This window comes from Erpetoichthys calabaricus, chromosome 1, assembly GCF_900747795.2.
Source record: "Erpetoichthys calabaricus chromosome 1, fErpCal1.3, whole genome shotgun sequence".
NCBI lineage: Eukaryota > Metazoa > Chordata > Cladistia > Polypteriformes > Polypteridae > Erpetoichthys > Erpetoichthys calabaricus.
Genome location: NC_041394.2, coordinates 282,653,086 through 282,670,451, shown reverse-complemented (window position 1 = coordinate 282,670,451; position 17,366 = coordinate 282,653,086). Strand labels below are relative to the sequence as shown.

At 34.1% G+C, this 17,366-nt stretch overlaps 1 protein-coding gene across 11 annotated transcripts in view; it reads right to left on the bottom strand.

Annotated features, from left to right (window-relative positions):
- Positions 1-17,366, bottom strand: part of c2cd5 (C2 calcium dependent domain containing 5) — a 196,939-nt gene that overhangs the window by 99,963 nt on the left and 79,610 nt on the right. For all 11 annotated transcript variants that reach the window (XM_051930042.1, XM_051930024.1, XM_051930031.1 and 8 more), the window contains one exon: positions 1,339-1,453. In XM_051930042.1, coding sequence (XP_051786002.1) covers positions 1,339-1,453 — 115 coding nt within the window. The remainder of the gene's footprint in view (positions 1-1,338; positions 1,454-17,366) is intronic.

The window sequence follows — 17,366 nt, the reverse complement described above, 5'->3', positions numbered from 1 at the left end:
TTGATCTTGGTTTCATCTGTCCAAAGAATGTTTTTCCAGAACTGTGCTGGCTTTTTTAGATGTTCTTTAGCAAAGTCCAATCTAGCCTTTCTATTCTTGAGGCTTATGAGTGGCTTGCACCTTGCAGTGCACCCTCTGTATTTACTTTCATGCAGTCTTCTCTTTATGGTAGACTTGGATATCAATATGCCTACCCCCTGGAGAGTGTTGTTCACTTGGTTGGCTGTTGTGAAGGGGTTTCTCTTCACCATGGAAATGATTCTGCAATCATCCACCACTGTTGTCTTCCGTGGACATCCAGGTCTTTTTGTGTTGCTGAGTTCACCAGTGCTTGCTTTCTTTCTCAGGATGTACCAAACTGTAGATTTTGCCATTCGTAATATTGTAGCAATTTCTCGGATGGGTTTTTTCTGTTTTCACAGCTTAAGGATGGCTTCTTTCACCTGCATGGAGAGCTCCTTTGACCGCATGTTGTCTGTTCACAGCAAAATCTTCCACATGCAAGCACCACACCTCAAATCAACTCCAGGCCTTTTATCTGCTTAAATGATAATGACATAACAACGGACTTGCCCACACCTGCCCATGAAATAGCCTTTGAGTCAATTGTCCAATTACTTTTGAGCCCCTGAAATGAAGGGATTGTGTTAAAAAAATGCTTAAGTTGCCTCACATTTTTATGCAATCGTTTTGTTCACCCCACTGAATTAAAGCTGAAAGTCTGCACTTCAACTGCATCTGAGTTGTTTCATTTAAAATTCATTGTGGTAATGTACAGAACCAAAATTAGAAAAAAGTTGTCTCTGTCCAAATATTTATGGACCTAACTGTATATGGTGATATAGCAGAAGGGGGAGAGTTTAGTGGAAAAAGAAACTGAAAAAGGAAGTTAAATTAACATCTTCATTAACCTTAAAAAGAAAAGTTAAAATATCAGTGTGCAGAATTAAGTATAAAATAGGGGCTAATAAAATGCATATAAGCTAGTTTTACTTTTATAGATAGCAGAAGGATATCAAATCCCCCATACAGATGATCTATTCAAAAAGTGACTATGGAAAAATATTCTTAGCGTGGAACTCAGCAGTCTAGTACCTTACATTGACACATTTCTGTAACAACACTTCAACAATGTTCTGTTCAAATTGTGAATTAAAAGCATGTTAAAATACACTTAAATATTCTTTCCACTTATTATTTAAAAACTACTAGTTTTACATGTGCCAGTTAAAAACAAAATAAAATCTTTTGTTCCAAAAATATTGATGCTGCATTTGATGAGCAAATCATACATTTTTTAAAATTATGAAAAAAATGAAAATTATGTTTATCACATACCAAATACTTGTTGATTCGCTATACCCCACCACGGCATGGCATCCTAATGCTTTAGCATGCGACTTGATTTCTTGTCTAATTTCTTCCCACCAAGCATCACGTGTTTCCGGCTCATCTGAAAGATACATTAAAAGTAGTTCTTATTTATTATATTAATGACCATCAAATAAACTGTTAAATACAAAGAGAAAGTTTTAAAGTATACTATTAAAAAATGCTGACATTGCAATTCAAAAAAGAAAAACACAACTTTTTTTTTTTTTTTTTTTAAATAAGCATCTTCTGCTTTTCAGACTGCTGTATTTCTAACTCTGAATTACATGATGCTGATATTACAGCCTCAGATCTTTGGTTTATAATTGGATTTCAATTTGTAGTGTCATAAAGTTGTATTCTGTAAACAGTCAGTGTGTAGTTAACTTAATATACTTTAGTCTAAGTAGAACACATAATGTGCAAAAGGCTTTTAAGAATACTATAGTTCAAAACAGTATGTTAGTTCAGTATTATAGAATTAAAAATAATAATATCCACATATGCAAACAAATATTATTTTAAAGAAGCTGAGAGTGATCCTGCTATAGAAATATCTAAGCCTCAAAAATAAAACATTAATACAGTACATGGGAACTGATGGTAAAATTGTTTTGCAGTTGTTATTGAGGAACTGTAGATTATTTCATAATTACTCAAAAATAATTGAGTTTGCTTCATTCAGATTAAGCCACTCCTAGCTCCAACCTGAAGTAGCATAAGCAAGTCAATGAATAAATAAATAAAATGGTAATGGTTTTAACTATGGGTAGAAAAAGTACATTAAAAACTATCTTGTGCTTTCTTTAATTGATTTGAACACAATATCAAACAAAGCTTTAGATATGGAACAAAAAAAATATTTATGGAAAAATGCAAAATTGATTTTTCTGTTGGATCACCTTTGATGACCAGTTCAGATAATCAGCTTACAGTAATCAAAAGGAGAATATTGAGAAATAAAAACATAATGTACTGGTAAAATAGTGTTTACATTTAAAAACAAAAATAGAAACTTACTTCTTTCTTTATCAATACTTGTGTCATAACAAATATTGATGAGCATTATTAGCCTTTCTGAGCTTATTTATAGTGCAGCCAAAAATTATTTGAAATTAATGGAAATGAAATTGACAATACTGAAGAACAAACTTTAAAAACTGTCTAAAATGTTACAATTAACTTGTGTGTTCTGTAAAGAAACAAGAAAAACTTTTATTCAAAACATATTCTGGAAGTGTTTTCAAATTATGTAATTTATTGCCTTCAAACAATTATTTGTACACCTGGCCATTCATAGAGTTAAACAAATATATAACAATGGGAGGAGTTCTCACTGATAACTGAGATCATTTAACAAAACTGCCAAAAGAGATCCTACTCTGCTGGGCCCTTGAGCAAGACCCTTAACCTGTAATTGCTCCAGGGGCGCTGTACAAAGGCTGACCCTGCGCTCTGACCCCAAGGGGTATGCGAAAACTAACAAATTTCTAATACGAGAAATCGTATAAGACGAAATAAAGAACAAAAAAAAAAAAAAAAAAAAAAAAAAAACACATAACAGCAGGTTTTTCAAATTGGTAGGTAATTGGGTGCCCTTAGTACCTACAAGTAGCTTTGGTGGTCATTTTCCACACAAGCATTTGTAGGGTTAATTGAGTTTCCCAACATGGTTAAACACTGCTGAAATACCCAATGCATTTAGAGAAAGAGTCATAAAATTGCAAAATCAGAATCTTTCTGTTCAAAAAACTGCCACCAGTCCTGATACTGTATGAGGCACACTATCGTACACTACATTATTCAGAAATTCAAGACGTCTGATGAAATCATTAATCTGGAGGGAAGAGGGAGAAAAAGAAAGACCAGTTCAAGGAGAGACAGACATCAAAGAGCTTTCCAAGAAAAATTAAAAGTTGTCTGCTCCACAAATTGCAAAGCAAGTCAAGGAGGCTACTAGAATTCAGGTTTGCACACAAACAAAAAAGAACAGGCTTAAGAAACGTGGGCTGCACGGAAGGGTTCCTCATAAGAAGCCATTTATAAGTAAAACGAACAAACTGAAACGTCTTAAATTTGCCAGAGAACATGTTGATAAGCCTATCTGCTTCTAGAAATCAATTTTATGGTCTGATGAATTCAAATTCAATATATTTGGATCAGGTGGTCGTCAGAGAGTGTGGTGCAACTCAAAGGAGGAGAATAAAGTATCTATCTATCTAGCCCTCAGTGCCTAAATCCAACCATCAAGCATGGTGGTGGGTGCGTGTTGGTTTGGGGTTGCATGGCAGCATCCGGTGTCAGCAATTTACATTTTATAGAAGGGATCATGAATTTACAAATAATTTTTGGCTGCACTGTTTATTATTAGATAATTAAGTCAGTGAAATAATGTCTGTTCACTAATTATGTTATGTATGGGTCTGCCTGGTGTGGCAACATGCTGTGTCAGTGCATGATCCCAATCTCTCCTCCTCCTTACCCATCATACCTTCATTAGCAACAAGAAACTGCCTGTATTTTCATTATAACAATAGTTATAATGGAGAGCCCCTGTGCTGAAACGTTACATTCCAACAAATTTCTGACTTTAACTGACTACATTAATTAAGCATGTTATTTCCTAGTCTAAGCTTTGTGTGGCAATTGCATAATTACAAACTGATTTTTTTCTTTCTCTAAGATGTTCATGTTATTTAAACTGTTGTTTTCTAGTTAGCATACAGGTAGATGTAACACTGAAGAAGTTGCTCCATTTTGTCATTCAAAATCTTTGTCACCCTTTAGTTTCTCTTTTGTAACTCATTCAGATACTAACAATTAAAAGGGAGACTCCAAAGGAAAAAATAATTTAAAGTAACAAAAAATTGACAATGCATTTCAAAGTATGGCAAAAATACAAATCTTCTCACATTTCTTATAACTGGAAATCTTAGATTATACTGCTTCTCTGAATACAGAAAAATAACAGAAAAATGGCAACAAAGAAAGCAAATAAAACTACAGAATACACTATGAGGCATTGCATTATTTCATTAAGTGAAATAATGAAATAACTGAATTATTTCTCAGATTTTAATTGTGAGTTTTAAAAATATGTGTAAGATGTAATTGTTTGATAGGAGTTATTTTTAAACTGTTTTTTCTTTATAATGAATCACCTATTTTAATTAAGGTCTGCTTTGCTTTCTAACTAAGTTCTTATTGTTGTTTATCACAATATTAACTATGTTATCAATATTTATCAGAAGGAATCAAGTTATTCTAGAATAGTGGTCCATATTTAGTAACTTTAGAACTAGCTTCCAATTCAATAATCCTCCTGATACAGTATATCTATTTCTTTCTATCAGCTGCAGCAGGACAAAACCAAGTCTTTATAAGAACAGTATGATGATCGGAAGGCTAGAGACTACACTGTAACTGTCATGGGCTTGGAGTGAGGCAGGAAGCTAACTGGCTTTTGTTTGAAGGGATAAGTGTGAAAATCAAAACTTTAAATTAAAAAAAAGAAAAACTAAACTAGAAGTCTGATGATAAAATCAAGTACCTGGAAATGCATGAGATACAGGGTGAAACCATGAACTAAAAGTATAATCAAGGAATTTAATATAAGCCAGAAACATTAACAGCAATGCTGGAGAGCTGCCCAATCTTCAGGTGATGGTGACTAGAATGGGAGATAATATCCTGTTCTCCAGAGATAAGATCAGCTCTAGGAAGAGGGGCTGAGCAAAGTTATGAGAACAAACACCTAGTCTCTTACAGAAGCAGAGCTACACTAAACACTGTGCCGAGCGGAAAAGGGAAGTCAATGCCATAATTCCGGTTTAGCTTGGCATTGATAGAAACTTCCTCAAGTCTGGAAAAGTAGCATATCTTCAACCGCCTCATTAGCCTTATGAAACAGTGTGAGCTTTTCTTTTTTACACTGAGGTATTTAAGCTATGAAGAACTATTAGGAAACCTCAGCACAATCTGTTCCCACACAAAGCAGCTGGATGGTCACTATGAAGAAAATTTCAAACTGGAAAATGTACCTGGAAAAACCCTTCCTATATATATTATTTAGAAAAAAAAAACATCTTTCCACCATAAAATAAAAATAAAAAATATTTGTCAGGGAAGGAAAACATGCACTCATACATTATTATAAAAGGTCACAAGTGAAGCTGTACGTCTATCCTGGCAATATTGGGCAGAGGGCAGAAAACACCCTTAGATGAGACCAACACTGGGCATAATCAAGTACAATTTCAAGATCATATTCAAAATCGGTCCAATTTAGATTAGCAGATTAATCTGCACATATTTGTGGATGTGGGAGGAAAACCATAGTACCTGGATGAAATACATGCTTTCATATTGAGGACATCCAGATGTTCTGTTCCATCCTCCTGTTTTTTTTTCTCTCTCTATAAATCACACCAATACTGGTTGACTATTCCCCCAAATATCACCACTTTTTTTTTTGTTTTCCAGTTTGAAGTCAGTGATAGATTTATATGCAATTTGGTATGAAGCATACTTTAAGTTCTTACTGGTAATTTCAGTGTGGAAGCATGACTTTCAAGTAGACCCCCATCAACTTGAATACCTAATCTTAAAAAAATCTTACTCCCTGCAAACATTAAGCTATGGGTCTGCATCCTGATTCCATTTGCCATTTCTGATCTCTAAATACCCTTGATATTTTTTTGCATGTTCTGGAATTGCCCAATCCACCACTTTTTTGTCATTTGTCTAGCTAATAGCTAAGTTGTCCCATTATCTTATCTATGAATTTTGGAAAGGTTTCTGCTTCAATTGTGTGCTTCTGATTAATATATTGGCAACAGTGGTCACTGGTCACAGAAACATAAATCTCTTTGGAGATGGTATTACATGCTTGGCTATTAAATTCTTTTCTTATGCTCTTAGAAGACTCCCTGATTTTCCTTCTCATTTCCATGTTTAGTTTGATACACATTAATTAATTTCCCTCTGGGACAAAAAATGTCTACCTAACTTGACCTCACCCTGTCTCTTTAAACAGCTGAGTAGTAAATTTCTCCATTCAGACTGGCTGAATGAGCAACTATAAGATTGAAGACACCTAAGATACCAATTAAAAGAGAATAATCTTATTTGAATCTTACCACAATACAATTACTTATTATAACATCTAATAGGTTTAAAAAATAGGCCATTTTGAAATTAGTTCATTAACAGCTTTTATTTTTCTTTCACGTGAAACCAAATAAATGAATTGAATAAGTAACAAAAGATCTTTTTATTTCAATACTTTTCAGGAAGAATAGTGCATTATTTGTATAAAATTCAAGAGTACCAATATTTATGGTCATGTCTGCAAGTTTGTTTTTATTTAGTTAAAAATGTTAAAACCTAAAGATTTTAAAAACAAAGTAATTTGCATGATAATGTCGATATTGTAAGTATAGGCAACTTATATTTAAACATATTATTTACAGCAGCTATAAGGAAAGCATAACCCTGAAGCTTATATTATTCGGAAGCTACATTTTTATAGTCATTGGATTCTCTTTAAGAAGGTTTTCCTTTAGTGGAAAAAGACATTTCCATTTATTATGACAAAATCATGTGAAAAAGGGAAATCAAATTATTGCCATCTGTTTAAAACAGTGAAAAACTGCAGTGTGCCTTACTAAATAACCAAAAGCTCCAAAATATTTATATAATGGCAGGGAGAAATAAAGAATAAAAGTCTGGGAGGTGGCCAGAGAAACTAACTTGAAACACATAGAAACTCCAACATAATTAGACCTTGTAATAATTAGCATAAAATGACAAAAATAAGTCACTGTCCTGCTTAATGAACAGATCAAGCAAGGATAAAAATCAAAAAGATGTACCAAAGGGTTTGGAAACGGTGATTCTAGAAGACAGTTTTGCACAATGGAAATAAATTACTCAAATGCTTATATAAAAAGCAGTATGTTAAAATATCTACAGTATGTTTAGAAATATGGGTTCATTTTAAAAATATAGAATAATACTCTATAATAAAATACAAGAATTTTATGCATTTTGTGGGTACAGGGAGATATGAAAATAATAAACAAAAGAGAACTAATTTAGAATAAATTTGAAATATAACTGCTGCTATCAGCAACAATACTTCAATAGTTAATTTAATGGTGATATACTGTAAAAACAGTGAAACAAAATATGAATTTCTGGAAAACTGTTTTGGAAATCTGAATACTATTAGAGCAAAATTTTCAAAATAAAGGAGCTCCTCCACATCATTACCCTGTGTAATCATAAAATGTCAACATCATTTTATTACAACCTCATTTCCAAAAAAAGGATGCTGTGTAAAATGTAAATAAAAAAAAGAATGCAATGATTTGCAAATCTCACAAACCTATTATTTTAATCACAAAAGAACACAGAAAACGTATGAAATGTTTAAATTGAGAAAAAGTACCATTTTAAGAAAAGGATAAAGTCATTTTGAATTTCATGGCAGAAACAAGTCTCAATAAAGTTGGGACAGGGCCATATTTACCACTGTGTAGCACCCCTTCTTCTTTTAACAACAGTCTTTAAACGTCTGGGAACTGAGCAGACCAATTGCTGTACTTTTGGTAGAGGAATGTTCTCCCATTCTTGTATGATATATGATTCTAGCTGCTCAGCAGTCCTGGTTCATCTTTGTTGTATTTTTTGTTTCGAGATGTTGCAAATGTTTTCAATTGGTGAAAGGTGTGGACTGCAGGCAGGCCAGTTCAGCACCTGAACTCTTCTACTACGAAGCCATGTTGTCATTAATGCAGTATGCAGTTTAGCATTGTCTTACTGAAATATGCAAGGTCTTCTCTGTAAAGAGACATTGTCTTGATAGGAGTATATGTTGCTCTAAAACCTGTTTACACCTTTCAGCACTGTGGTGCCTTTCCAGTTGAGTAAGCTGCTAATTCCATAGGAATACCATCAGAGATGTGGGCTTTTGAACTCAGCACTGATAACAAGCTGGACAGTCCCTTTCCTATTTAGTTCAGAGGACACAGCGTCCATATTTTCCAAAAAAAAATTTGTCCAATTTGTCTGACCACAGAACAGTTTCCCACTTTGCCCCAGTCCTTTGTAAATGAGCTTTGACCCAGAGAATACAGAGGCGTTTCTGGATCAGGTTCACATATGGCTTCTTCTTTGCATGACAGAGCTTTAACCTGCATCTGTGGATGGCACAGTGAACTGAGTTCACAGAAAAAGATTTCCGAAAGTACTTCTGAGCCCATGCAGTGATTTCTATGACACAATCATGGCTGTTTTTAATGCAGTTCCATCTGAGGTCCACAAGATCACCGGTATCCAATATTGATTTTCTGCCTTTGTACACAGAGATTTTTCCATATTCTCTGAATCCTTTGATGATATTATGTACTGTTGGTGATTATAAATTCAAAGTCTTCACAATTTTATGTTGAATAACATTATTCTGAAATTGTTCCACAATTTGTTGATGTAATTTTTTGAGGTTTGGTGAACCTCTGCCCATCTTTACTTCTAAGAGACTGTGCCTCACTAAGATGCTCTTTTTATACCCAATCATGTTACTGACCTGTTGCCAAATAACCAAACTAGTTGCAAAACGTTCATCCAGCTATTTCTTTTTAGTACCACTTACTTTTCCAGCCTTTGGTTGCCCCATCCCAACTTTTCTGAGACATGTTGCCGCCATCAAATTCAAAATGAGCTAATATTTTTCATGAAATAGTAAAATGTCTCACTTTCAACATCTGATGTTTTCGATGTTCTATTGTAAATAAAATATAGGTTTATAAGATTTGCAAATCATTGCATTAATTTTCTCTTTACAATTTACACAGTGCACCAACTTTTTTGGAATTGGGGTTGTATTTACTTTGTATTTAGAGTGGTCCAGATCTAACTATGAAATTATTGCATTGCATTAAAAGTTGCATAGTTAAATCTGGAAAACCCTGTATATATGGCATTAACTTGATTTAAGTTGATGATTATTTGTGTATGTTAACATTGACAGACCTCTTATTCATTGATTTAACCATTAATTTGATTAGCCAGAAGCATCACCAAATTATGGATACATCCAAGAATGCTTTTATGTAGTAATAATCACCATAAAACACAATATTTTATGTCTAATGAAATATACCTTGTTGGATTTAATATATATTGTATTGTCAAGTATTTTGTATTGAAATTTCTATTAATTTTAGTTTAGATTAATCCATTAGAAATTAATGATTATTTTTGATTCATATTTAACCTTTGATAAACTCTTTCTAAATCCTGATTTCTTAGACTGAGAAATACTGAAAGTGATTTTTTAAAAATCTAGTTCACTCATTTCAAGCAGAAATGACCGATGTAATGCTTCAAGCTGTTCAAATTTTTAAGTACTACTTTAATTAAATCAAAATATGTCAGCAAAGATCTTAAACCGAACTAAGTAGTAAAACCAACACTGTGGTTTTCATTACAGCTTCCAATTCAATTTAGAACTTATTTTATAAACCTTTTTCTCTCATATAATGTTTCAAATTGTTATCTATTAACTTATTATTGCTTATGCTCCATGATGTACTGTATATTGCAGTTCCTAAATAGAAACCTGTTTAAAATATCAAGCTTAAATAAAACTCAGGAAAGATCAACCTATCAATAATAACCAATTCCCAAATGTTCTCGGCATCCACTTGTTATGTGTTTTCATATTTCTTTTTTAATGAACTATAGTAATCATTATCTTTCTCTTTTGATATTTGTGGCGGTACTTGGTTTACTGATAAACTCATTTCTCAGATACCCTTCAATCCAAACAAAACTGCCACTTCAAAATATAACTCAGCTTGGGCCAATGGAATCTGGACCTAAAACTACTAAATATATGCTGTTGATTTTCAATTTGTTTAATTTTTAAATGTCCTTTATTTTATTTATACTAATTACTGTATTGGGAACTGGGGTATTATGCAGAACTATGCATAAAAATAATCTGAATATAGGTGGGTATTTCACAAATGCAAAGCAATAAATGCAAACCTATCTGAGTAAGACGATACCCTGGTTTACGCTTATACCTTGAGCATGGGAAAGGCGCTATATAAATAACATTTTTTACTATTATTATTATTAAACCTGGTGAACAGCTCACACACATATGCACCAACAGTACTGAATCAGAAGATCCAAATGCTGAATGGAAACATAAAGATGTTTTATAAGGTAAAAAAGGATGATAAATTAAGATACATCTGTATGTAAAAAAAGACAAATAAATAAATAAAATGTGTGTCTACATGTTATGAGAGAAAAGACATGAAACACAAATTCTTAAACAAACCAATGCTCAACTTTTAATATAAATGAAAATATAGATGTTTGTGTCTAAACTAATCTACATTTACAGTATGAGTAATTTATTTCTGTTATTGCAGTTTATGCATTTAATCTAACATTCACTAAAACACAATAAAAAATAAAAAAATCATTAAAATGTGTGTAATATACACAGGTGGTATAGTCATAAAAATATTTATTAGGGATAATAATTTAAAATGCTGCATTGTCTCTTCATGCTTATTATAAAAGTTATAAAATTACAAAAGAAATTATCTTTATACTGCGGTGGGTTGGCACCCTGCCCGGGATTGGTTCCCTGCCTTGTGCCCTGTGTTGGCTGGGATTGGCTCCAGCAGACCCCCGTGACCCTGTGTTCGGATTCAGCGGGTTGGAAAATGGATGGATGGATTATCTTTATATGCACCCATGCACCCTTTTGCTGAACTTGATTTTTTCCATATCGCCGATATGATTCTATTTCTGAGTCTATCTAAGTCAGAACAGACAAAAGTTCAAATCTAGATCTGAAAGCCCTGTAAGAATGTTCTTAAGACATATGCAGGGTAATAATTTATCTTATTTTTTTAACCTTTAAAAACTCCAATTTTATGTTTATATTTAACATAAGCACACTTCTGACAAAAACAGAAAACAATAATGTTATTGCATCAAAATCAAGAAAGATGAACAAAAAAGTCTAGTAACTTTTTTTAAAAGAGAATTAAAACTATTTATAAAAACTGACTGCTTATGAGATTTGTTGTAAGTTACCAACTTTTCATTAAAAGAAAGAAAATGCACATGCCCTTTTTGTGTCAAATAGAAATTTTAAGTTAATTACAAATGGTAAAGCTTCAGATGCAAAACAAAATCTAAAGCAGATTCAGTGGACAGTAGAAAAAAATGGTGGGTTGTCCCTGCACATGCTTAAGTCACGTGACAGAAAGACTGAAAATTATGGCAGCTCACTGAAAATGGTTTCAGAAGTCATGGCCTGAATTAATGCTAAAGCAAAGCATGCAACATATACCCCACCCCAAACAACTTGTTGTTCTAGAAACTTACAAAATATATTTTAACATTGTGTTATTGCATGTTCAACTTACTTTTCAGTCGATAAATATATAGAATATTTTATTTGTACCCTGAGGGGAATTTAGGTGGTATTTCATATACTTAATCTTGATGATTGATGGCACAGTCAAAGGTGAGATCAGAGTAAATAAAAATCTCAACATTCACACACATGATAAATTGTGCTCTAAGGTTATCTTTTCATTATGCAATTATGAGACCCTCAAGGAAATCATACAGAAAAGGCTAATTTTATTTAGGGATAATCAGAATCATTTCAATTTATGTCAGGTAACAGCAATTTACTTTTATACATGTTTGGAAGGCAACTGGTTAATTCTGAACACAGTTACAATCGCTATTATAAAGAATGTGAACATGAATACTTACCAAACAAGGCTTTGTTTTTTTAATCACATTTCCTAAACACAACCCCTTATTTTTCAATTAAACACTGTCAACTATAATGTTTGTTACAGGTAAAACAGGTCAGGCAATTTGTCTGTATTTCAGCCTTCATATAGAAAAAAGCTAATACAGGGGTACATATTTAAAGTCTACTGTACATATGAATAAATTCCAAAACAGAAAAAAGGCAATCTTCAAAAATACTGATTTGGTCAATTTCTAAAATTCAATATTAATTTGTTAACATCTAGGAGAAGCAAGAGAAGGATGCCAAGCAATAAGTAGAGTATCCATTTTAGGACATCCTCCTCCATTCGATAAAATGCCATCCTCCTTTTCTTACTACGAAAACAGCATCCTTTCTCTAATTAAACTTTCCTGCTCCCTGCAGCAAAACTCCATTCTCTATCGTACCTTTTTCAAAACCTCCAGCCTAACACAAAATACCATTCGCATTCCTCTGTAGGACAAAATGCCATCCACCTACCCGCCTCCAAACTCTGCAAAAATATCTCTACACCCTCCTACCTCAGAATCAAAAAGAAAAATGCAGACTAGGTTCTTTGAAAGGGAGCAGGTTAGACATCAATCACTGTTACAATGATGGCAGTTTAACCCACCCAATTTTTCACTATCAGCTAATCATTAGTAAAAAATATGCATCTGTCAACATTTAGTTCAAGTTACAAATTCATCTTCATGTTTACATGGGTGGGAATACATTTTAGACAGACAATCATGTTTATACTCTTTAAAGTTTTTAATTCAAAAAGCTGCAATGCACAGAAATTATCACATCATATGCTTTGCTTATATAATGTTATTTGCAATCTGTAATCTACTTTTTTGCAAACCTTAAACCATTTAAAGTGCAAAACATGACAGTCACTTCCTTGAAGTTTAATGCATCGTTCATTTTCCATTTTCTGACATTTACAATTGCAGTACCTCATTGCATTTTTCTGCCATTTTAATCATTTATATATATTTCAAAAAAGAAACTGCATCATGCACAAGTTGTAAAATACACAAAGCAATTAAATACTGTAAGCATATATGTTTAATACAGCGTTTTATATAGTAAACAATTACGAGCAATGTAAATAGAAAGCCTTCCTTGCATGTGTTGTTTTGTAGGACTTTTGTTGTTAAAAGAAAATGGAATTTCTTTGTGTACGCCAACAAACTGCTCAGAATTTATACATCAACAGAAAGCATAAACACTTTTACATAAAACTGTTAACTAACCTGTTTAAATGTTAAAACATGTACCTGGGAAAACATACACTTAAAGGCTTTCTTTTCATTTACATTTTTCCTAGGAAATCTAATACGTAAACACACCAGTAATATCAGTATAATATGTATCACTAATCAGTCAATCTTTGCTGCTCGCAATATCAATATCAAAAATTCCATATCAATTGGGCACTACTTTAAACTGCTCTTCCAACTCTTCAACCACTTCAAGTTGAAACTACTACTTCAGTGTGACTTACTGCAGTGTTACAGTCATGGCCAGGAAGAAAGCACAGAATACTATGCAATCGGTTGATCATAAAGAAAAAAAATTAAATAAAAAATAAAATAAAATAAAAAACTAAGGTTCACAAATGGTCATAAATACTTCACCTACATCTGCATCCTATTCTGGAAACCTGTTAACAGAGCTTGGCATTGAGATTATCTGCATTAAACATTTGCCTGGTGAAAGAATATGGAAATCCTGGAGGAGAAATGGCTTCAACAGTCACTGCAAGCTTTAATGGTCTTATCCATACAAGTTAACATATGATTGACTCATTAGCAACGTAACACCTTGCATCTCACTTGTTTCTGCCAACTCTTCACTTTCTCTATGAAGAACGGATGAACACTACCCACAAAGAACTTAAATATGTCAAAATATTTCAGATGACACAGAAACATAAGAGAAAAAACTAACATAAGATATAAAAACATTAAAAAAATCAAAAGTCCTTTTGGGCATACCTTTTAGAAGTAGTTGCTTTTCCCTGTCAGGTGGTGTGCTTATCAATCAAAGAGGTCTCTTGACCCTTGATTTCCATCTTTTGACTTCTCAAACTTCTGGCCTGACACAACATTAAACTTCATGCAAAGTAATTTCCAAAGTCAACACTGAACTATAACTTTACTGAAGCAACAATTTGTGTGCCTGCTGCACTGAGTCTGAGCTGTTAAAGGTCCAGATCTCCAAGGCAGCTACTCAGAGCTGTGTACTGTTCTTTTCATCCATGAAAAGTATACTCATCTCAACCAAGTCAGCTGGAAAGAATTTAGGTTCCAAAATGCCTTTAGCATTTACATAATTTGTAATAGCCTCAATTTATATGCACTGAAAATCCAAACCTACAGTTACCAGTGTGGGTTTCCTTTACTTATAACCCATATTGGACCCTTCTCTTATACCTTTTGTCCTTTAGCCAGAAATATTTAGATTTTTAGTATATGTATGGTCCTTGTATTTCCTCCTTTTCTCCTACCCATGTATTCTAGTTTCCTCTCTCATCACAAAAGCACGTATCTTATTATTCTTCATTTTGAAGACTACTTTTTCTAAAGTGACATACAAAAATAACTATACATATGATATATCTAATTATACACTAGGCTTTGCTCGATCAGCTGTGGCTTGCTGCTGCTTCCGTGCCGCATGATCTGCACTTAGCTCGCCTACCCCTTCCTTGCCACCCTGCTAGCGCTACGCACAGTTGTGAGGAGGGAGAATGAACGCACCCCAAGGAGATGCAGCCACTCCTCTGAAACCCATCTAAAATGGTGATTCAATGGGAAACAAATAACAGTTGTTTTTTTTTACCTCCTCTTTACTCGATCAGTTACTGGCTTGCTCTGCATTTCGTCTCTCTTCTCCCCCAGACATCCTCAAACACTATTCTATCTCTTTTCGCTGTTCTGTTATTTCACCAAGTAATATTTTCCCGTTTGTTTGTGCTAATACAATCTTTACTCTCCTTTTTTTTGAGACTTTCGAAATTTCTTACTTCCATTATCTCTAACCTGCTCTGTATGTGTGTCACGGGATTTGCTTCCAAAGATTGTAAGTACAGTAATCCCTCGCTATATCGCGCTTCGCCTTTCGCGGCTTCACTCCATCGCGGATTTTATATGTAAGCATATTTAAATATATATCGCGGATTTTTTGCTGGTTCGCGGATTTCTGCGGACAATGGGTCTTTTAATTTCTGGTACATGCTTCCTCAGTTCGTTTGCCCAGGTGATTTCATACAAGGGACGCTATTGGCAGATGGCTGAGAAGCTACCCAACTTACTTTTCTCTCTCTCTCTCTTGCGCTGACTTTCTCTGATCCTGACGTAGGGGGATTGAGCAGGGGGGCTGTTCGCAAACCTAGATGATACGGACGCTCGACTAAAAATGCTGAAAGATTATCTTCATGTTGCTCCCTTCTGTGCAGCTGCTTCGTGAAGCGACATGCTGCACGGTGCTTCGCATACTTAAAAGCTCGAAGGGCACGTATTGATTTTTGATTGTTTGTTTTTCTCTGTCTCTCTTCTCTCTCTCTCTCTTTCTCTGCTCCTGACGGAGGGGGTGTGAGCTGCCGCCTTCAACAGCTTTGTGCCGCAGTGCTTCGCATACTTAAAAGCCAAACAGCCCCATTGATTTGTTTGCTTTTCTCTCTCTTTCTGACATTTTGTGCTCCTGACGCGCACTCCTTTGAAGAGGAAGATATGTTTGCATTCTTTTAATTGTGAGACGGAACTGTCATCTCTGTCTTATCATGGAGCACAGTTTAAACTTTTGAAAAAGAGACAAATGTTTGTTTGCAGTGTTTGAATAAAGCTCCTGTCTCTCTACAACCTCCTGCGTTTCTGTGCAAATCTGTGACCCAAGCATGACAATATAAAAATAACCATATAAACATATGGTTTCTAATTCGCGGATTTTCACCTTTCGCGATGGAGGAGGGATTACTGTATGACATGACGTGATCGTCTCACGTGATGTGAAAGTGTCTCTCTGTCTCTCTTCAAAAGATCACGACTCGTCGCAAGTTTTTTTTTTTTATATATAATAGAGAGATATGATATAACTGAGCAATTATAAAGTGCAAAGTTGAAAAGCAAAGACAACACAATTTAAAATGGGCAAATTATATTCTGACACTAAATTTGCCCAGTGTAAGTAAATGTTGCAGGAAACTTTTGAATACCTCTGTGGTAGTCTGGTAACCGAACTGGGGATGAGGTTCTAAATTATCAGAAACACTGCCAGGATAAGTGGGGTGTAAGTCATTGATTTTTACTAAAATACTGAAAATTATGTTGACTCTACATAAAACCAAAATAATTTTGTCTTAGGCAAAGAATTTATCATGGTGAAGCTTTCACTCATCATCCACTCTGAGATGGCAGAGGTAAGGTAAACACACAAGTTGCTGGAATCAGATCTGGCCCTCTTAATGGTGTGACATGGCTTTCCTGTACAACAAAGTTCTTGAAAGTACTGTATTTAGGCTGAAAAAAAGAGGTGTTACAAGCAGGTTAAGAAGGCAGCAGATACAACCATGGCTAAACTGAAGGTCTGTGTGTTGAAGGTCTTTATTAGTGCTGTTAATGATTTTCTCACTAGGTTAAAGAGGTCCTGGAAAACTAGGCAACAACTCAGTTTTGACAAAAGATAGGGTAAACATTGGTCTTAAATTAGTTTGTCAGTATTGTCTATATTTTCTCTTTGGATCTGCCTATGCTATCTCGTGTAAAGTTCTACCTGCCATGACAGGTTACATCTGAACCAGAGGGGCACCAATGTGTTGGGGAGGCATATGAGTTGGTTAGTTGAGGTTTATTTAAATTAGGGTATAGAAAGGCAGGGAGGTTAGGACAGGCCAAGTTTAGAATTGTACATGAAGGAACAAACAATAGCGTAAAAATAAAATTACAAAGTAATGTAAATGCTAACCCAATGTTTAAATACAAAAGTAAAATGAGCAACTCAATAAAAATATCTTGCCTTAATGCTAGAAGTATCAAAAATAAAACAAGTGAGTTGGAGATTTATGTAGAAAGGTATAGTTATATTATAGTAATAACAGAAACCTGGCTAAATAACAAAGGTGGGGATGAGCATAACAGAGGGATACACATTTTTTAGGAAGGAA